This window comes from Capra hircus, unplaced genomic scaffold (genome assembly GCF_001704415.2).
Source record: "Capra hircus breed San Clemente unplaced genomic scaffold, ASM170441v1, whole genome shotgun sequence".
NCBI lineage: Eukaryota > Metazoa > Chordata > Mammalia > Artiodactyla > Bovidae > Capra > Capra hircus.
In genome coordinates, this window is record NW_017189851.1 from 358442 (window position 1) to 379060 (window position 20619).

A 20619-nucleotide genomic window follows, 5' to 3' on the forward strand; every position below is an offset into this window, starting at 1 on the left:
TGGCCCCCAGGCTCCTCCGTCGTGGAATTTCCCGGGCAACAGTACTCGAGGGGGTTGCCATCTCCTTCCTCAGGGAATTCCTGAAGTGTACAGGAATTTAGTTTGTGGCGAGGTTTCTTTAACCCGGAGGTTCCAGTTGGAGGGGGGAGTGGGCATTTTTTTCCCCCCAAAGTAAAGTGTACGGAGCGTAGCGTGTCTGGAGAACCGGAGTCGCACGGGAGTCGCGCGACCGCAGTGCGTGCAGCCGGCGGAGGACGATCCTCTAGGGGCGGGCCGGAGCAGTCCTGTCGTGAATGGCGGAGCCTAAGTGTCGATCAGAAAAGCGGGGCCAATCAGAAGGGCGGAGAGGCGGGGACCTGAGTCGCGATTGGCTGGCCCCCGGGGCGATCGGGAGAGCCCGGACTTGGCGGGAGTCTTGACGGCGGTCAGGCTCGCAGAGTCCCGTCCCGGGGTGTCCAGGCGCCGCGGTCATGTTCGTGTCCGACTTCCGCAAGGAGTTCTACGAGGTGGTCCAGAGCCAGGTGAGCCCTTCCTGGGCTCTGAGACGGGGAAGGGACGAGGGCGCGCGGCCGTGGGGGCGGGAGGGGCCGGGGTTCTCGGGGCCGCTCTCAGCCCGCTCTCCTCCCGACAGAGGGTCCTTCTCTTCGTGGCCTCGGACGTGGACGCTCTGTGCGCTTGCAAGATCCTTCAGGTGAGGCCGGCTGGCTGGGCCGGCGAGGGCCGCGGGGGTCGGGGGCAGGCGCGAGGGGTGGAGCGGGGCGGGAGCTCGGCCTGCGGCGGGGACTCCCGCCAGGTTGCGCCCTGGGAGGGACTGCGTTAGGTGGGTTAGAGGAGAAGCCGGCCGAAGGCACAGCTGGGCACAGAACGGCTGCGTTGGAGAGACCGGCAGGCGTGGGGCGCCTTCTCGCCGTTGGGGTTCGAGGCAGAAGAATCTGACAGTGAGGGCACTGGGGTGTCATCAGGGGTTCTGGAGATACTGACTCCTTAGCGTAATAGGAAAAAGCGTTGTTCGGTCATGTCCGACTCTTTGTGACCCCATGGACTGCAGCGCACCAGGCTTCCCTGTCCTTCACCATCTTCTGGAGTTTACTCAAAGTCACGTTCATTGAGTCAGTGACGCCATCCAACCATCTGATCCTGTTATCCCCTTCTCCTGCCTCAGATCTTGCCGAGCATCAGGGTCTTTCCCAATGAGTCAGCTCTTCTCATCATGTGGCCAAAGCACTGGCATTTCACCATCAGTCCTTCCAGTGAATGTTCAGGGTTGATTTCCTTTAGGATTGATTGGTTTGATCTCCTTGCTGTCCAAGGGACTCTCAAGAGCCTTCTGCAGCACCAGAGTGTGAGGCATCAATTCTTCAGTGCTGAGGAAAGATCGTAGTTGTTCGGTTTTAAATATGGTTCAGGGGTTCCCTGATGACTCAGCAGTAAAGAATTCACCTGCAGTGCAGGAGATGGGGGTTTAATCCCTCGGTCAGGAATATTCCCTGGAGCAGGAAATGGCAACCCACTCCAGTATTCTTGCCTGGAGAACCCCATGGAGCCTGGCAGGCTACCGTTGACGGGGTTTCAAAGAGTCAGGCCTAAATGACCGAGCGTGCGGTCACGCAAGCAAGGCTTACGTGAGCTTTGGTCAGGCCCTTGGGTCAGGAATTAACTCACTGAAAACCTAGAAATACCAAGTTTTTCAGCAGTGTTTTCCTTTGATGATGGTCAGCAAAGCTGAAGTACAGTTCAGTGAACTATCATGTTTCTGTTACCTCTTTGCTGACGTCAACATTTCACTGAACTTATGTTAGCATCTGTTGTCTCTCAGCCCATCTTATTTTTTTCTTTTTGTGTGCATTTCAACATGGATTGAAAATACTCCGTCTCCAGGCCCTGTTCCAGTGTGACCACGTGCAGTATACGCTGATTCCAGTTTCTGGGTGGCAAGAGCTTGAAACTGCATTTCTAGACATAAAGAACAGGTATGAGAGGTGCATTTGAGAATACTGGGCTCTGTCTCTCAGTTGCAGCTTCTTAACACTGAGCACTCTTTCTGTTTCTACGATGGGGCTTCCCAAGTGGTGCTGGTGGTAAAGAACGCAACATTTCTACAGTGGCTTCTGTGTGTTTCTAACTATCGACTTTCTTAGGCCGCACAGAAGAGAGAGTGAGCTCTGTGTGCGGGTGACTTACCCTCCAATCGCAGAGACAAAATTACAGCAAAAACAAGATAGCGAATATGGGCAATCTCTAGCTTTGAACTTGTGTTTAGACACATTGCACTTTCAGGTGCTTGGAATTTGGAAGGTGGTTTCTGGTACAGCTTGGTTAAAATTACTTTACATTAGACCATTATTTCACATTTATTTTTCCAAGAAGTATATCCCAGTTTGCAACTGGAAATTCAGAAACATACTTTCTCCCTTTGGAATTTGGGCAGTAGAGCCCAGGTAGCGTCTCAGCTCTGCATGGAGCTATGATGAGAGACAGGACATCTGAGACCCCAGCGCCCCCAGGGAGGGGCTGCTGTCTGGAAGAGGGTCCCAGAGTTTCTGGCTGCAACGAGGACTGTCTGGCAGAGACAGGCCCTCACCTGGTGCTCCTGTCTTCATGAGAGGGGCCTATGCCAGATCGTATTTACAGGGAAAGAGTTTTCTGTGGTGATAGGATGTGACCAACAGCTTTACTTAATATTCAGTGTTACTTGCTCCGCTGTGTCCAACTCTTTGCAGCCCCATGGACTGTAGCCCACCAGGTTCCTCTGTCCATGGGACTTCCCAGGCAAGAATACTGGAGCAGGTTGCCATTTCCCTCTCCAGGGGGTCTTCCCGACCCAGGGATTGAACTGGGTCTCCTGCATTGTCAGGCAGACGCTTTACCCTCTGAGCCACCGGGAAGCCCACTTAATATTCAGGTGCTTGTTAAATGCGAGCTGCCTCAGACTTGCTGGATCTGCCCCGGTGCAGTGCTGCCAGCGCAGAGAGGAGTCTGTCGCAGGAGAGTGAGTGACAGGTCGGGCGGGGCCCCGCCGTGCATTTGAACTCTAGGTCTGTCCACATCTTCTGAACCCCACGCCTGAGGCCAGAGGAGACTCGGCCTTTGCCTACTCCTCGGAGGCAGGACAGTCATGGTGCCCACGTCACAGTGTCGTCCTGGAAATGAACTTGTGCGTGGGGTTGTTAAAGCACTCGGCACAGGCCAGCTGTGGCCACATCTGGAGCCCCTTGCCGTGCATCGGGCTTGCCGAGTCCCTGCAGGACGCGGGCCTGGTGCTGAAGCAGATGGCCTGCCCTGCGCGCTTGCTCACCGCGCCCCTCTCCTTTGTCCAGTTCCGCTATTTCGTCCTCATAAACTGTGGCGCGAACGTGGATCTGCTGGATATCCTTCAACCCGATGAAGAGGCTGTGTTTTTCGTGTGTGACACTCACAGGCCAGTCAATGTTGTGAACGTGTACAACGACACCCAGGTAGGCCGGACTCCATGAGCTCGCCCATCCGTCAGTCTGTTCCTTTCATGCCACAGCGTCAGGCCTGGTGTTCCTGGCAAGGCATGTGTCCCCCTTGCCTACAGGGGCTGGAGCAGCCCGAGGACAGGCCCTGGTCTTGTCCATCTCTGATGAGAAACACGTCACCTCCCTCGGAGGTGCTCAGAAGGCGTGTGTGGGACTCACTTGACCCAGGAGGCACAGGGTCCGGAACCTACTCTGGGTGCACTTGGAGCTCAGGCCAGCCGGCTTTATTGACTACTGGGACCTCAGAGGCACCGCCCTGTAAATGGGGCAGGACGCTCCCTGGCTACCCGGGTGGTGTGGGGTCCAGGACGGTCGTGTGGGGCCCGGCGAGCCTGGTGTGCCCTCTCATGTGAGCTCTCTGAGCCGCCCGTGGGCACGCACCCACAGTAGCCTCAGCCCTGAAACCCTCTCACGAAGGACCACTTTCAGGGACAGCACTCTTGCTCGCTGCAAGGTCACGGGTCTCTGTGTCCTTGGTCGGAGGCTGAGGTGCAAGGTGTTCGTTTTGCTGGCTGAGTGTGGGCCTAAGAGGGAGTGTTTTATCCAGACCTGAGTGACTGTGCAGGCGTTCCGTCTGCAGGCTCCGTACTTTCTGGGTACTGAGTGGGGTGCAAATTCAGGAGGTAAGATTCTGGGAGAGAAAACGGGTGATGGCTAGATGGAGGTTGATGGCTTTGTGTTTTAATCATAGATCAAACTGCTCATTAAACAAGATGATGACCTTGAAGTTCCCGCCTATGAAGACATCTTTCGGGATGAAGAGGAGGATGAAGAACATTCGGGAAATGAAAGCGATGAGGGGTCAGAGCCCTCTGAGAAGCGCACACGGCTGGAGGAGGTGGGTCTGGGCCTTTCACCCCGGTCTTAAGGAGCTGGTCACTCCGGAAGACCAGGGGTCAGCCCAGAGCCTGCGGGCCCAGGCAGAGCTGCAGGGCAGCGGGTGTGGGCGCCAACTCTGGGCAGAGTGTCTGTTTGGGCCTCCTGCCCACTTTTTAATTGGGTTGGTTTGTTTGTTTTTTCTAACTGAGCCGTCTGAGCCCTTCTGACCAGCCTGGGAGTCCCACAGGCGTGAGGGCAGGGTACAGGACGCCGCTCAGCTCTGTGGGGAAGGTCAGAGAGTTCTTTGTTAGTTTACTAACGAAACCTGGGGGTTTTGCATAATAACCTTCACCAGGTGTACAGTTCCATGAGATTTGACAGAAGTGTGAAGTCACGTGATAGGGAGACGTTGCATCACGCTCCGGAAGGTCCCTCGTCAGGACCATCACTTGCCTTTATAAGCTGGTTCTGACATCACGGCAGAGCCACACACATGTGTCAGAAATGAGTTGAAAGCACGTGTGTGCTTTGCCCGTGTCCCTGACGGTGACCTGTCACAGCCTCTGAAATAGTCGGGACATGGGACGCCACCGTCACCACAGAGACGCCTGCTGGTGCCCCCGCCCGCCCGCTGGCCTGCCATCGGCTCAGAACCCTCCCAGGCTGGGGCTGAGCCCCTGGCTCTTTCTCAGCCCTCTGTTCTCTTTGTTGTGGTCAGGAGATCGCAGAGCGAACCCTGAAGAGGAGACAGCGGAGAGAGTGGGAGGCCCGGAGGTGAGACTGTGTCCAGTGGCGGGAAGGCAGGTCAGCAGTGCCCGTCTCTGCTCCACGTTAGGGTCACAGGCTTGCTTGAGCGCCTCTGGGCCAGTGCCTGCAGGATGGCGTGTGGGCCCCTCCGTTTCGCTTCTGGTCCCGCGAGGGCCAGGCCGGCCCCCAGGTCTCCCAAACACGCTGTCCACTGGGGGTGATGCCCTGGCCCTTTACTGTCGTGATTTCTGAGTATAGATACTTCAGTTTACAAACTCACAAATCGGATGGAGGGCAGCTGTGTGAAGCGTCTCGCAGGCGTGTGAAAGAGACTCAAGCTGCCCAGACGCCTCTTTGCCCTGCAAACCGTGTTTCTTGGGTGCCGTCGGGTTTTAGCGTCCTCCCCAATGTTTTCTTCCTGTTCTGCTTCCTGGTGAAGACCCGGCGTCTTGTGTCCTTGCAGGAGAGACATCCTCTTTGACTACGAGCAGTACGAGTATCACGGGACGTCGGTGGGTACAGGCGGGCGCGCGCGCGCGGTCCCGGCCGCACTCTGGGGGCCACTGTCCTAGAACGGGCAGGACAGGAGCAGGACGGCGCGCGGCTTTGAGGCCTCTCCCCGCCCCACAGCTGCCTCTGTGTGGCCCGGGAGGGGTGAGCCCTGGGCCTCTCCTGGGTGAAACATCCCTCAGGCTGGGGCTGCCCAGGGGAATGACAGCTGTTGTTTCTGCTCATCGTGAGAAACACTGAACAGGCCTGTTGGTCTGTGCAGGGGGCTGGGACTCTGGGCTCGCACAGGCCCGTCAGCATCTGTGTGTCCTGGGACGAATTTCGTACGAAAGACACATCGTATCAGCTAGAGGTCGCTGAGCACAGCTCGGGATCTTGAGGAACCCCAGAAAATAGATTTCCAGTGAAGCATGCTGTGTCTAGTCTTAGGGTCTGGTCCTGGGGCCCTGACTCTCAGCCCGTATTTCCAGAGCCCTTGTGTGGCTGGGGCCCCGCTGGCCTCTACAGGACAGTCCTCCTGTTCCAGCAAGCGGAGGGTGCTGAGGCGCAGGTGGGCAGGCAGTCTGGGTGGGAACGGACGCCCGGCCCCTCAGATGCTTGACGCTCCCATGGAGGCCAGTCTCTTCAGAGCTGCTGAAGGAGACCTGGAGTCTCAGGGCAGACAGGGTTTAGGGCTCCCAATCGGACCCTTCTCCCCCACCCCCAACTCTGCATGGGACATCAGGGCCCCGGCAGCGTGGGCTGGGCCCTGCCCTGAGCAGGACCCCCGCCTCAGGCCCGTCTCTCTTGTAGGCTGCCATGGTGATGTTCGACCTGGCGTGGCTGATGTCCAAGGACCTGAGCGACATGCTGTGGTGCGTGAGTCCCTCTGAGCAGCCAGGCCCCCCGCGGCCGGGTCGGGCCCCCTGCCAGTGCTGGCTGCGGCCCCGCCGTGCGCTGTGCACGGGCCTGGTGGGGGGGACAGCGGAGCGTCACGGGCACAGAGGGTCCGGGGGTGGGGCCTGGGCCATCAGCCCTTCCCAGCTGACCGCTCGGCCTTGCTGCCCAGCAAACGTGAATGTGAGGTTTGAGCAAGCCCACGTGCCGCCTGGCACCTTTGCAGCCCTGGCGGGCGGTGAGCTCCAGGGCAGGGGTGCCCGTGAGGTACCTCCGGGTCTGCTGGGGGCCTGGTGCAGTGGAGCGTCTGGGTCAGACCCCACTGGCCAGAGGTGCCCGCGAGTGCCGCCCGCCCGTTCACAGCTGCGTCCTCTCCCTCCAGGTGGGCCATCGTTGGACTCACGGGCCAGTGGGTGCAAGACAAAATCACCCAGTAAGGGCGCATCCCCAGGCTGCCTGAGGTCGGCCGCAGGGGGCTTGCCGGAGGGGCTGGGGGGCCGCGTCCCTGCAGGGCCCTGTGAGGAGGGCCTGCTGTGGGCCTGGGGTCAGTCCTGTGTGGCCTTGTGTGGACTCTCAGCAGCGGGAGCCGCGGGGGGTTTGCTCGGGCCCAGTGGGCGGGGCGGCGAGCCCAGTGGGCGGGGCGGCGAGCCCAGTGGGCGGGGCGGCGAGCCAGTGGGGGGGCGGCGAGCCGTGGGGGGGGGGGAGTGGGGGGGCGGCGAGCCCAGTGGGCGGGGCGGCGAGCCCAGTGGGCGGGGCGGCGAGCCCAGTGGGCGGGGCGGCGAGCCCAGTGGGCGGGGCGGCGAGCCCAGGCGTGCTGTTCTCCAGGGTGAAGTACGTGACTGACGTGGGCGCGCTGCAGCGGCACGTGTCCCGGCACAGCCACCGGCACGAGGACGAGGCTCACGCGCTCTCCGTGGACTGCGCGCGCATCTCCTTTGAGTACGAGTATCCTCGCCGCCCCGCCCGCATCCCCAGGACCAGAGGCTCGGGAGGGCCCCGCGGGCGCAGGCTGCGCTGTGTTCAGGAGCGCCCTGTGTCTTGGGCCGGCCGGAGCTGGAGATTCCGGGTGGGGTGTGGCCACAGGGTCCCCTTGATCTCTCTGCATCGCGCCTCCTAGGCCCTGTGTCCGGGTTAAGTGCCGCTGAGATCGGGCAGCGCCAGGGCCCCGGGGTGTCTGGTGGTGCCGGTGGCGGGCCGGGCGGGTGCGGGTCACTGCGCAGCCGCAGCTCCTTGACGCGGGCCCAGCCTCCGCCTGGCGCTCTACCAGCATTGGTCGCTCCACGACAGCCTGTGCAACACGTGCTACACGGCGGCCAGGTTCAAGCTCTGGTCCCTGCACGGGCAGAAGCGGCTGCAGGAGTTCCTCGCAGATGTGGGGTGAGCGTCCCCGAGGCCCCGCCCTGTGACCCCCCACCCACCCCGCAGAGGCACAGATCTGGTCCTTCTGGAGTGGCGGCCAGGGTTCGCGCCTCCTGTGACCAAGCGCCCCCTCCCCAGTCTCCCTCTCAAACAGGTGAAGCAGAAGTTTCAATCCATGGACGTTTCCTTGAAGGAAAATTTGCGGGAGATGATTGAAGAGTCTGCAAATAAGTTTGGGTAAACTCAAATTTCTGTGGATTAAACTCTGTCAGGGTTTCAGTTTTAGCCACCTTCTGAGAATAACGCAGACAATGAGAATACAGAAACGATTGGGATCTTCCCTTTGGGTTAAAAACAGGACTTCTTAAAGTACCTGAAAAGCCTAGAATTGGGGCCGGCAGGCAGAAGTTTGCAGTCAGCCGGGCCTGTCTGTCTCTGGACCCTGGGATCCCACTGGGGCCGGGTTCAGCCGAGGTGTGCCCAGCGGATCTGCTGGCCCTGCTGGAGGGCACGGGCCTGGCTGCTCCTGGCGTCCTGGGACGCCCCGCCCCCTGCGCACACACAGCCAGCTCCTGCCGCTCCCCAAGAGCTGACGGCCTGGTGCCGGGCGCTCAGCATCCCTGCTGCAGGGCTGGTGTGCAGGCCTCCTGCCCTGCCTGTTCTCTGGCCAGAAGGGCCATGCCGTGAGAATCCGTGGGGGCGGGGGGGGGGGGGGTGCCGGCCCGCGAGCTGGCCCAGCGCAGGCCGCCGCGGGCACATGCAGACGGCGCCCCGTCGCTTGTCCCGCTGCAGCATGAAGGACGTGCGCGTCCAGACTTTCAGCGTCTGCTTTGGCTTCAAGCACAAGTTCCTGGCCAGCGACGTGGTCTTCGCCACGATGTCGCTGATGGAGAGCCCCGAGCACGGCTCCGGGACGGACAGCTTCACACAGGCCCTGGACAGCCTCTCCAGGTAGTGGACGCGGCCGCGGCCGCGGCCCAGCCCGCACCGGGCACTCCCGCCCCCGCCCCGCCCTGCCGTGGAGGCCCCCAGCCGCGGGCGGGGCGGGACGCGGGAGACTCGCGGCCGCTTCGGGGGGCGTGCTTCCCTTCCGACTGACCCTTAGACTCCTCCTCTGCCTCGCCTCCCGTGCCTCTTCGGGCGCCTCTCTCTCTTTTAGTCTGGTCTTCTTTTCTGAAGTGTTTTCCTTCCATTTCTGACCTTTCCCTGTCCCACTTCCTGAGACACGCCGTCTTTAACTGTCTTCTGACTTGTTTCGAAATAGGACGTTATGGTTCTGGGCCTCTGAGGACACGTCTTTCTAGTTAACCTTCCTTCTAGAGAGCGAGGCCATCCTCCTTGCCCTTGTTCCTGTCGGTGACTGTGACCAGATTGGGCCGTTTTGCGTGTGTTGGGCGTTCAGCCTTCCTGACTGTTCCGGGGGGCCTGCCCCGGCCCCTGGCCTCTGCCCGCGGCTGCCTGGCTCTCCCGTCTCCCGTCGGCCTCTGCGCCCCTGCCGGCCCTGCTCTGGTGCTGGCAGTGCGGCTGCCGGCCAGCTGGGGGCCTCCTCCCCCTGCGCTCCGCTCACGGGCAGGACTGTCGCTCCCCTGCGTTCTGAGTGTGAGTCTGAGAACCAAAGGTCACTGGTTCTATAACATCGCTGCTCCGTCTTTATCTAGGAGTATGGGAAAGTCCAAACACTGTACCGTCGGCCGTCCCCACCCGTCTTAGAGCCGGTGGGCCAGCCTCGGCCATTGTCCGGGGACTTCCTGCCGCAGCAGAGCGCGCAGCCCCGTCTGTGTGCCTTCCCCCGTCCAGACAGTGCTGCCTCTATTGTTAGCTGCTTCTCAGCTTTAGTGTTCTCACGTCTGGGTCTCCTCCCCGGTCGGTGAGGAAAGGTTGTTGGCATCCCTCGTTTTCCCCTCCCCCGCACCTCTCCAGATGTGAAAACGCTCCCATGTGTTCACGGTTGGTAACGCTGAATCGCGGGCAGAGGACCGAACGTGAGCTGTCTCTCCTGTGGCCGTGGGTTGATTCTAAGGGATGAAGCTCAGTGAGCAGTGGTTCGTGGTTGGGCTGATGAAATATCCCAGAGTCACTAACGCAGGGTGTGTGTGTGTGTGAGTCACTCGGCTGTATCCACTTCTTTGCGGCCCCATGGACTGTATCTGGCCAGGCTCCTCTGTCCATGGGGTTCTCCAGGTTAGAAGACTGGAGTGGGTTGCCATTGCCTCCTCCAGGGGACCTTCCTGACGCAGGGATTGAACCCGCGTCTCCCGCTTTGCGGGAGGACCCTTCACCGTCTGAGCCACCTGGGCAGTGACCGCGTTCCTTCCGGCCGCGCAGCTCTTTGTTTTCCCTGGAGCCTCCTTCACGGCATCCGGTTTCCCAGCTCTCATCCCCAGCGCCTTCTGTCCAGGAGAGCCTGGGGCTGTGACCTCGGCTCCAGGCCATTAGGCCTGCCGTCCGCCACCCAGACGGTGCCCCCGGGCTCCTCGGCTGTCTGCACTCCGTCGTTTTGCAGGAGTGTGATTCTCAGGCGGGTCTTGAAGCAGGGGCTGCTGAGGGAAAGGCTCTGTGCCCTAGCATGTCTGACAGCGTCCTCCACCCTCGTCTGGGTGCTGGTCTGGCTTGTGCGGAATTCGGGGTCCTCCCCGCCCCCCCGCCGCCTGTGGTGCCGAGTGGAGGTCCAAGCCGTTTTGGTTGTTTCTCTGTAAGTGCGCCCCAGACCCCGCCAGCAGTCCTCGGGGGCCTTTTCCAGTTCTCAGTGAGCAGGAGGTCTGTGGTGGGTGGGGTGGGTGCCGTTTCATCACTAGGCTGAGCTTTTGGGTGAGTCTTTACTGTCCCCCCCGGCGCCCGCCCCAACACGCCTGTTTCTAGGTCCTCCTGGGCCCCTGGAAGGATGCTCAGCCTCTCAGTCTCGGGGTTGCCTGCTGCCTCCCGCTGTCTGTCTCGTCTGTGTGAGGGCTCTTCTGGACTTTACCCTGTAGCCTTCAGGGCCTCGTCATCGTCCCTTCCACAGACACGCCTCAGCCTCCGATTGCTCCCTGTCCGTAGCGCCCTGTTCTCGGTCTGTGACCATATCGCCCAGGTCTCTCTGAAGACACCAGTGGCCCTCATTTCGAGCGCGCCTCTGGCTCCAGGCCATCCCAGCCTGCTCTAGGGCCGTTGTTTCGGGCTGCAGGTCTTTCTCGAATGTCTGGTGCTCCTCAGTCCCAGTTCTGGGCGCCGGGCAGTGCTGCGGGTGCCCGGCAAGCGCTGGGTCTCTGGGGACGGCGTGCGGGTGGAAGGCACGGCCTCGTCTTGGCAGGTGGGGAGCCAGTGTGGCATTTCAGGGTCCTCGCCTGCTGGGTGTGGAGGTTCGCTTGAAGGCCTCACTGCTCCACAGTGGGGAAGGCCCCTGGCGCCCCCACCTCCCCGTCAGAGCCCTGCAGGGCACCTCTGCTGGCTTCCAGTCTCCTGTCCTCCGACACCAGCCCCTCCCCGTGACGTCCATCCCCGTGGATGAAGACCGTCGCTCCTTCTCACATGGGAGCTGGGTGCCCCCACTAGCCTGTGGCGCCACCGCGCGTTTGCCGTTGCAGGGGTAACCTGGACAAGCTGTACCTCGGCCTGGAGCTCGCCAAGCGGCAGCTGCGCGCCACGCAGCAGACCATCGCCAGCTGCCTCTGCACCAACCTCGTCGTCTCCCAGGGGCCCTTCCTGTACTGCGCCCTCATGGAGGTCAGCTCCCCTGCGCGCACACCCCTGCCAGGGCGCTCTGGACGCCCCTGACTGCCCGCCCTGCACCCACAGGGCACCCCGGACGTGGCGCTGTTCTCCAAGCCCGCCTCCTTGAGCCTGCTCAGCAGACACCTGCTCAAATCCTTCGTGTGCTCGGTAAGGGTGGGGGGCCTCGGGCTGGGGTCCTGTTCAGCAGAGGCGGGTGGGGAGACATGGGCCTGGGAGGGCCTCCTGCAGGAGGTGACAGCCGCGTCGGGACCTGGAGCAGTTGCGGGGAGCAGCCGGGGGCCCCGGAGGCTGGGGCAGTGGCCTGGGACTCGGGCGTCTCGGGGCTCCTGGGCGCTGGGGCCGCTCACCTGGGCACAGGCCATGATCGAGGTACACTTCCCCCCGTGATCGAGGTACACTTCCCCCCAGCAGACAAAGAACCGGCGCTGCAAGCTGCTGCCCTTGGTGATGGCCGCCCCCCTGAGTGCGGAGCAGGCCACCGTGACTATGGTGGGCATCCCCCCAGAGACCGACAGCTCGGACAGGAAGAAGTGGGTCCAGGGGCCGGGCCTGGGGGGTTCCAGCCTCAGTGCCAGGCCAGGGGCAGCCTTTTCCACCTCGAGGAGGGCGGGCCTGCCCCCCAGCACCCTGCGCCCCCTCCCCTCCCCTGGTCCATCCCACCCCGCCCTGCGTGCCTGGGACCCCACCCCACACAGCTCCGCGGGGCATGGGGGGTGCTGCGGGCACGCCCGCCCGGGGTTCTGAGTAGGGCTGGGCTTGGGGCCGGTGGGGGGCAGTGGCCATCCAGAGTGGCCTGAGGCCCTGGGTAGGGGCCGGCGAGCACGCCTCTGTGTCCCCAGCTTTTTCGGCCGGGCGTTTGAGAAGGCAGCGGAGGGCACCAACTCCCGGGCACTGCACAACCACTTCGATCTCTCGGGTGAGCGTCCCTGCATGGCACCCGTGAGGCGCCCGGGGCCCCTGCCAGCAGCCCTGCTACCTGGGGCCTGCGCCCCGGCCCAGCCTCACGGTCCAGCCTGAGGCCACTTCCCCCAGACCCTCGAGGCTGCCCAGCGGAGGCTGCGGGGGCCGACCCTTGGGGGTTGCCCGCGTGCACACCACCTGCGGCCTCCGGGCGCCCAGGGCGGGGTGGGGTCACCTTCGGCCCTGTCTGCTGTCCGTGCCTGTCTGCTGTCCGTCTCTGTCTGCTGTCCATCTCTCCGACGTGAGGGGCTGCGCCGCAGGGCGGTGGGCCCAAGCCGCTGTAGCAGAGCGGCGCGGCGGGTGGGGGCATGAGATCGCGGAGACGGACTCCGCACCGTGCGGGGGGCCGGCTGGTCAGGGTGTCGCAGGGCTGTGCCCCGAGGCACCTTTGCTGGGTGTGTAGATGCTGGCGTCCCCCCCGGTCTATGCTCTTCTCTCCCACAAGGGTTCTCGTCAGACCAGCTCAGGTCCCTCCATCGTGACCCCCAGTAACCTGGTCACCTCTTTAAAAGCCCACTTCCACGGACTTCCTTGCTGGTTCAGTGGCTGAGAATCGGCCTTGCAACGTGGGGAGCAGGGTTCGAACCCCTGGTTGGGGAGCTGGGCGCCCAGGTGCTGCGGAGCTGCCAGGCATGTGCTCTGGAGCCCGTGGGCCACAGCCAGGGGTCCCTCACGAGACAGGCCTGGCAGCCAAGCCAGGTGGCGCAGCGGGCAGGACCCCGCCTGCAGGGACAGGAGATGCGAAAGACGGGGGCTCCATCCGGGAGCGGGAATTGCCCTGGAGGAGGGCATAGCGGCCCTCTCCAGTGTTCCTGCCTGGAGAATCCCACGGACAGAGGAGCCTGGCGGGCTACGGGCCATGGGGTCGCAGAGTCAGATGTGACTGAGGCCCGAGACCTGCCTTCCCCCCACGGCCTCCGGGCTCTGGAGCTGGCGTCTTCCCGCCAGGCCATTCTCGTTGCAGCCTCGTGGAGGCGGTCCCCCCAGCGGCAGCCCCCTCCTCCCATTTCAGACCTGGGACTGGACAGGTGGTACTGGCTGGCCGGCAGGACGCCCCGGCTTCCCCAGGCTGGGGCCTCCAGGGCCGAGCTGCTTGGCTCCCCCGCTCCCAGGCGGGTGGGTGGCTGGGCCAGCCTGCCCCTCCTGAGGGCTCAGCAGGCCACGTGGGGCAGAGTGCCCAGGGAGCCAGGCGCGCGTGGAATGTGGGGGGGTTGCCGCCGGGCCGTGGGAGTCAGCGGCGCCCCTGGCCGCCCCGGCCCTGTTCCAGCGGTGTTTTCCTTTCATTAACGCAGTGATTGAGCTGAAGGCCGAGGACCGCAGCAAGTTCCTGGACGCACTCGTGACCCTGCTCTCCTAGGGTGAGTCGGGCAGGCTGTTCTGGAGCTTTGCCACAGAGCCCAGCCTCTCGCGCTCGAGGCCGGGCAGGGCCCTGTGGAGACGGGCACAGCGCCTTGCCCGGGCCCGCCTGCCCAAACTAGCAGGGCCGTGCTGAGGGGCTGAGCTCATTAGGCTCCTGGGGTCCCTTCGGGGGAGCTGGCGTCTGCCCTGCTCCAGCCACCGGGTTGGTCAGGCCCTGGGCTGGGACCCGCAGGGCGTCTGTCACCTGGGGCCCTTGGGAGATGGGCGGGGTCCTGCTCTGTCCAGTGAGCCCTTCAGCCCAGGCCCCCCGCAGCAGAGGCCTGGCCCGGGCCCGCCCTGAGCCCTGGCTGGGACACAGGCCCTATCCTGGCTTTGATGTGGGTATGGGGGTCCCTCCTGCCGGCCCGAAGTCTCCAGCCCCTGGTTCTCTGCTGACCTCGGCCTGGGAGCTCCAGTGGCTCTGCTGAGAACAGTCGGGGGCCTCCGGGACCCCAGCCCCTCTCGGGGGGAGCACGGGACTTGGGGTCAGATTTGGGTCTCCTGTGCAGTCTGTGGGGGACCCTCACCAGGCTGCCCCCCGTGTCCTCATCTGAGACAGGGTTAACACCCCTTGGGCCTGGAGGGCGGGGCCTCAGCAAGGGCCCGTGGGGGCTTGCGTCAAAGGTTCCAAGTGGGGGTCTCTGCAGCGGGGCGGGCATTGGGGACAGACCCCTCCCTGCAGCCAGCCCAGTGATGACATCATGTCCTGTGTGAGCCGCATGGAGCCTGGGTGGGCCAGCCTGGGAGAGCGGGGGGCAGCCCTGGGCGGCATCCGCAGGGGAGGAGGTGCTGGGCCAGGTGGCCTCCGGTCTCAGGCAGGCGGGCGGCAGGGACCCCCGGCCGTGAGTGCCGGGCCGCTCCGAAGCAGCCAGTCGGCCGGAGGGCCTGGTCGCCGCCTGATCTGGGGAGGCGTTAGAGCTGTTTACGTTTACCGTTCCTTTTCTGTCTTTTCCAGAGTTTGATCTCTTCAGAAGGAACCGCCTCCTACTTATTCATGGATTTTATTTAGGTTGTAACTTATGGACGTGGTTTTAGATGCAGGGACAGTGGTTTTTAACGGAATAAAATGGCGCCTTGATCTTGGGTCTGGTCACAGGGCCAGCACCTGGTGTTCCCTGAGCCTTCTGTGTCCAGAGGCGCCTTGGGCCTGCGTCCCGGGCACCCTGCCGCCCAGCAGGAAGTCCACGTGGGGGTGACCTCGGGGCTCCCTGGACAGCCGTGGGTGGAGCCCCAGCCCCCAGCGCCCCCGCTGACCACCATGGTGCCAACAGGACCACCTGCTCCAGCCTCCGGCCGCTTCCTCTGTCCACTGGCCTCAGACCCACGCTCTTGACCGCGCACCCATCCAGGCCCACCCTCCACTCACCCCAGCGCCTGTCTGCCCAGGCGCCCCCGCTTTGCGGCACCCCGGGCGGGGACTGAGCACGACGCCCAGTTCAGGAAGGGGGGCCAAGGGCTCTCGCGGTCAGCGTCAGCCGCGGCCTGTTACAGGAGCTCCAAGCTGGGCGGGCCTGCAGGTCTGGAGCCGTGGGACGGGCTGTCCCGGAGCACCCGCGCGGGCTGAGGGTGGCCTGTTGGCTGGGAGACCGTCCTTCACACGCGTGGCTGACACTCCGGCCTCTGCCTGGAGTTGAGTGCCCAGGGAGCAGGCAGGCTGGAGGAAGCACAGTGGCTTGGGCAGCCGTTAGGTTGGTGGGAGCAGCCCAGAAATCAGGTCCAGAAGTTGAACGTGTGGAGGAGCCAGGTCTCCAGGGGGGCTGGGGGAGGGGGTGGGCAGTGCAGTAGCTGCCCTGGGCCACGGCTCCTCGAGTGGAGTCTGCCCCTGCCCGGGAGGGTCGGAAATCTGCCCTGATTGGGGTGGGGGTGGCAGCCTGGCCCTGGGCCCCCACGCTCCCCACCCTGGCCGTGTGCAGGAACCAGGGCTGGGCAGCGACCACTCAGGGTCCTGGCGGGGACCTGGGCCTGCAGTCAGCTCGGCAGTGTCCACGTGCTGTGCCTGGCGCTGGTGGGGCCCTGTGGCCAGGGCAGACGGGCTGAGCCCAGGACCACACACGCCCCGTCCTGGGGGCTGCTCCGGGTCAGGCTCAGGTGGCGATGCTACCAAGGCTGCTAAGGGCCTCTGCCCAGGGGCCTGGCCCCTCTGTGGTCATCCTGCTGGGGGAAGCTTGCGCCCCTAGACGGTTCAGCCTCCCCGGAAGTCCTGGGACTCGGGGCCAAGTTCACAGCAGCTGCCCTGAGCCACGTCCTCAGGTTCTGCCCCTCCCCATGGGCAGCCTGGCCAGGCCTGGGAGACTCCTTGCCTCGGGAGCCCAGGAGCCTAATGATCTCAGCCCCCTCAGCACCCAGGCCTCCTGGACATGAACTGGGGCAGGTGCCACGCCCTCCCCACTGGCGGGTCTGGAGCTCCTCCAGCAGCCAGGATCCCATCCACTGTCCTGCCCCGGCCTTTGGCAGGTGGGGAAGATGCATTAATTCAGAGTGCTTAGAAGAGGGCTGGGAGCACTGAGTTCTTGGTGGCTGTCACAGGTGTGACCCACTCTGCCCTTGTGGGGTGCCCAGCCAAGGCCTGATTAGGGCCAGCACCGGCTCCTGGGGGCCCCAGCCCTGGGAGGAAGGTCTCCGGGCACCCCCAGCAGGGGCTGGCACGGACATGCTGGCGGCTGCCCGGGTGTGGGCCGGCTGCCAGGACACCAGGGTGGGCGCAGGCCTATGCAGGGAGCCAGGGTGGGGGGCTGGAGTTCAGTCTGGGCAGCCAGCCGCCAGAGCCTCCTCCCCGTGGCATCGTGGTTGTCGACCTGCAGCCCCCTCTCCAGAGCCCGTCTCCCCACTGCACGTTGGCAGCAGGGACCTTGGTGGTACTGTGCAGATGCCTGCCCGTGGGAGCGATCCAGGGATGGCTGAGCCCTGGGAAGGCAGGTGGGAAGCACCTGCCCGGTGGTGCCTGGCTCCCAGTCCCCTCGGCAGAGCCCACAGCCCTGGCACTCCCTGCATCCCAGGAACAACCCCCCGCTCCACGCCGGCTGGGTCCACCTGCAGCGCCTGCTGGGGTCTGCCTCAGCCCCTGCACCCACGCCTCCCCCGGCTATTCCCACCCAGTGGGAAGGCAACCAGATGGCAGGGGACCTGAGAAGCGGCCATGGGGTCTCCCAGTTCCCAAAGGGCCAGGCTTGCTTATTGGGAAGAGATCAGGTGGGTGGGCGGATGGAAGGGGGCTGCTGGGCACAGGAAGTGACACAGGAGAGGACACAGGTGGGAGGGTATCCAAACCGTTTACTAGGACTCGCTCCCCTACAGGCTGCGGAGGTGGGCAGGGCCCCGGCCCCACACGCAGGGTCTGGGGTCTGTAAGCGTCGCCTGGCAAAGTCCGGGGGGTGAGACGGAGGTCCAGCCCATGGGTGTAAACGTCCCTCTGGCAGTCCAGGCTGGGGCCCCTGGGCTCACTCTGTCCCTCTGAAGTGTGGAGCCCCTGGGGAGGGAGCGGGCATCTCCAGTCCAGCACCCACACAGCCGAAGGAACGCGCGCCCTGCCCACGTGGTGGGGCCAGCACCGCGCGGGAAAGTCACTGCGCGAGTCCTCCCGGGCGCGCATCGCCGTTGCGGGGCAGGGCGCAGCCCAGGCCGGCCAGGCGGCGGGGGAGGGCGAGCCGCTGACCAGAGTCCAGTGTGGGCGCGGAGCCCCGAGTTCCGCGGAGCCGGCGCGCGGCACACCCCAGCGGAGGCCGATCCCCCGGCCGGTCCTCCCTCTCGCGGCCCCGCCTCAGACGTAGTTCTTCTTGTCGTAGTCGCCGGTGGCCGTCGGCCGCCGCGACGCCGAGTACTTCACCGGGAAGCTGAAATCGGGGCGGCCGGTGCAGACCCAGGCGCCGCAGCACACGAGGCCGCCGCCGCACATGAGCAGCGCCGAGGCGGCCCAGCCGATGTAGAGCGCGGCGCCCAGCTCGTACTTCTGAGACATGGGCACGGTCGGGTCGTAGAACTCGCGGACCACGATGTTGGCGAACCAGCAGAGCGGCACCAGCGCCAGCAGCCCGCAGAGCGCGTAGAGCGCGCCGCCCGTGAGGGCCACGCGCGCCTTGGCCGGGCCGGGGGCCACGCAGGTGGTGCACTGGGCGCCCGCCAGGGTCACGAAGAGCGCGACGAGCGCCAGCAGCACGGCGCCCACGGTGAGCGCGCGCGCCGCCTGCACCTCGGGGCTCAGCGCCAGCACCGAGTCGTACACTTTACACTGCATGTGGCCGGTGCTCTGCACCACGCACGACATCCACAGCCCCTTCCAGGTGGTCTGCGCCGTCACGATGTTGTGGTCCAGGAAGGCCGTCACCTGCCACATGGGGAGCCCGCACGCCAGGATGAGGCCCACCCAGCCCACCAGGCACAGCACCAAGCCGAGAATCTCCAGCGCCGCCGACCCCATGGCTGGAGAAGAGACGCGCGCCCGACGGCCCGCGGCCTCGGGGCGCGAGCGGCTCACTCCCTCGATCTCCAGGCCTCGCGGCCCCGCAGTGCAGCCTCGGGTCTGCGGGCGCGTCTCGAGGGGGCTTCCCTTTTGAAGGTTCGGGGGCGGACTCTGCCCCACCCCGGCCCTGCCCCCTGCCCCGGGCAGCCAATCCGCGCGCGGCCATCTGTCCGCAGCCAATCGCTGGCACCGCCGGCAGCCGGAGTAAGAGAAACAACTGCGCCCTGGGTAGCGGGGTAGCGGGGTAGCGGGCTGCGGGGGCGGGAGGAACCGCTCGGAGCCCCGGCGCGGCCCCAGACCCCGGCCCGCCGCTGTCCTGGTCTCGGCCGAGCGCATTCGGGGATGGCCGCGCACGCTCCGCGCCCCACCTCCCTGCGCGCCCCACCTCGCCGTTTCAGGAACTGCACGACCCCGAATCTGCACTGACTTCCCCCAACACATTCCGAAACGAGCCGGTCAGTCTCTATCTCCCGGGCCAGCTCCGGTTCCCCTGGCCCCGATCGGCCGGCGACCCCGCCATCACCACTGCGCCAGGACCTGGGTTGGGGGCTTCCTCGGCCCTGCTCCTGAGTTAGCCAAGCATGGCGCAACTTGATCCTCCAGGAAGCTCGCCCTGGAGTCCAAACCCAACCCAGGCCCCTTCTCCACACCCCGACCGCGATGGCCCTCCAAGGGTCGACTCTGTCTCCCCCACAGGCCGAGAAGCCAGGAGGGTCTGCGTGGGTCAGGGTTCCAGCTTTGTCCAAGTTCCTGCCCAATGGTACCGGTCGCTGGAGCCTGAGGCTCCCACGCTAGACAACGGGACCTTCCCACGGCCCCGGAGACCCTCAACTCTGTCCCTGGCGAGGGCTTCCTCTTCAGAGGAGCCGCCCATCCCCTCCTCTGAGGCTTGGCTCAGGAGGGCCGGGGGGGGGGGGGTGCTCCACAGTGACCCGCGCACAGGTGGTCCTCCAGGAGCCGCCCTGGCGCAGGGCTCAGCTGCCCACCCCCGGCTCAGCCTCAGACCAGGCTCTGGGGAACAGCTGGGGCGGGGCTCTGCCCTTCCCCTCGCACCAGCGGCCCTGGCACCCCGGCCCCTAGGCCCCCTCCGGAAGCCAACATGGCGCTTCCTGACCGGGAGGAAGAGCCCCCATCCTCGCTAGAGGCGGGAGACGAGGGATTTCCGGGCATTCTTCTGCACAATGGCCCAGCCGGCTCTCCAAAGGCCCGCTGGGATGCACACTGGGCCCCCTGAGGCTCAGGTCGGACCCGGGTCCCTTTCTGGCAGCCCCCCTCCATCTGCCCCCCTGTCTGGAGCAAAGTCCACCCTGGAGTGGGGCTGCTCGCACCCAACTTGTTCCCCAGGCCTGGTCCTTGACTGTTGGCTCCTCTTCCTCAGGTGACTGAGGACACCTGTGGTCCCGCACGGGGAGGCGCCGGAGGCAAGTCTGCTGGGCCCTGTGGGACTGCGGGGACAAGGTTACCCCTTCCTTCACCCCAGCCCCCTCCCCCTGCAGGGATGGAGCCCCAAGGACCACTGCCTCCCAGACACCTCATTCCCTTCTTCCCTCCTGCTGCAGACCCTCCTAGACGTCCCCTCTCCGTGTCCATTCCAGGGGGCCCAGCCCTACCATCCACCCACACTTCTGGTCTTGCTTCCCCACAGCCCGAATCCAGGGACCTTGCTGAGTACCCCCACCACCACGCTCCACCCTGCCGTCCCCCAGGGGCCACTGCTGTGACCCCTCAGGTCACCTAGGCCCCCCTCCGGGGTCAGGCTTTGCCTAGAATCCGCTGCAGCTCGCCCTGCCTGCAGACAGAGCGCCAACTCCAGGAGCGGCCAGGGGACATGAGCCAGCTGCACCCACCACCTGCCCCCTCTCGGCCCGCAGACCGGCCCCGTCTACACCCACAGCCTCTTCTGCCTGCACTGTGATGCTCCTACTAAGGACACGCACCTACCAAGCTGTGTTGCTAAGGGACTTCCTCCCAGACGCCTCTCTGCCCCCAAGCTGCAGCTGCCTGTCTGCGGGCTGGCTGACCCCAGCACGGGGGCCATCCACTTGGGTGGGGCCACCTGCCACCCCCTACGCCCCAGCACCTCGGGGCTGCGGCCATCACAGGGCTCTCCCCTTTGCCCGCCCTTTCGCCTTCCTCTGGCACTCTGGGCCCATCCGGTCTGGTGCCCCGGGGAGCCCCAGGGAGGCTGCATCTCCTTGGGAACAGTGTCCCGGGGACTGGAGGAAGGCCCTCTGTGCCCACCTCGCATGCCCTGATTTCCACCCTAACACCGCTGTTGGTCGT

At 64.7% G+C, this 20619-nt stretch overlaps 2 protein-coding genes across 2 annotated transcripts; one reads left to right on the forward strand and one right to left on the reverse strand.

Annotated features, from left to right (window-relative positions):
- Window positions 1-6: 6 nt before the first annotated feature.
- CDC45 (cell division cycle 45) lies at window positions 7-14999 on the forward strand. Its single transcript, XM_018044838.1, is given in 20 exon segments — window positions 7-521; window positions 632-691; window positions 1879-1954; window positions 1957-1970; window positions 3318-3455; window positions 4192-4338; window positions 5038-5093; window positions 5530-5578; window positions 6369-6430; window positions 6835-6885; window positions 7278-7397; window positions 7698-7829; window positions 7950-8048; window positions 8604-8762; window positions 11375-11513; window positions 11586-11669; window positions 11934-12052; window positions 12362-12438; window positions 13775-13840; window positions 14836-14999. Coding segments are annotated over 19 exon segments (1698 nt in total). The 5' UTR covers window positions 7-470; the 3' UTR covers window position 13840; window positions 14836-14999.
- A 2133-nt stretch (window positions 15000-17132) lies between these two features.
- On the reverse strand, window positions 17133-18415 carry CLDN5 (claudin 5). The gene has a single exon (XM_018044870.1). The coding sequence runs from the start codon at window positions 18292-18294 to the stop codon at window positions 17638-17640; it is 657 nt and encodes a 218-aa protein (XP_017900359.1). The 5' UTR covers window positions 18295-18415; the 3' UTR covers window positions 17133-17637.
- Window positions 18416-20619: the final 2204 nt, after the last annotated feature.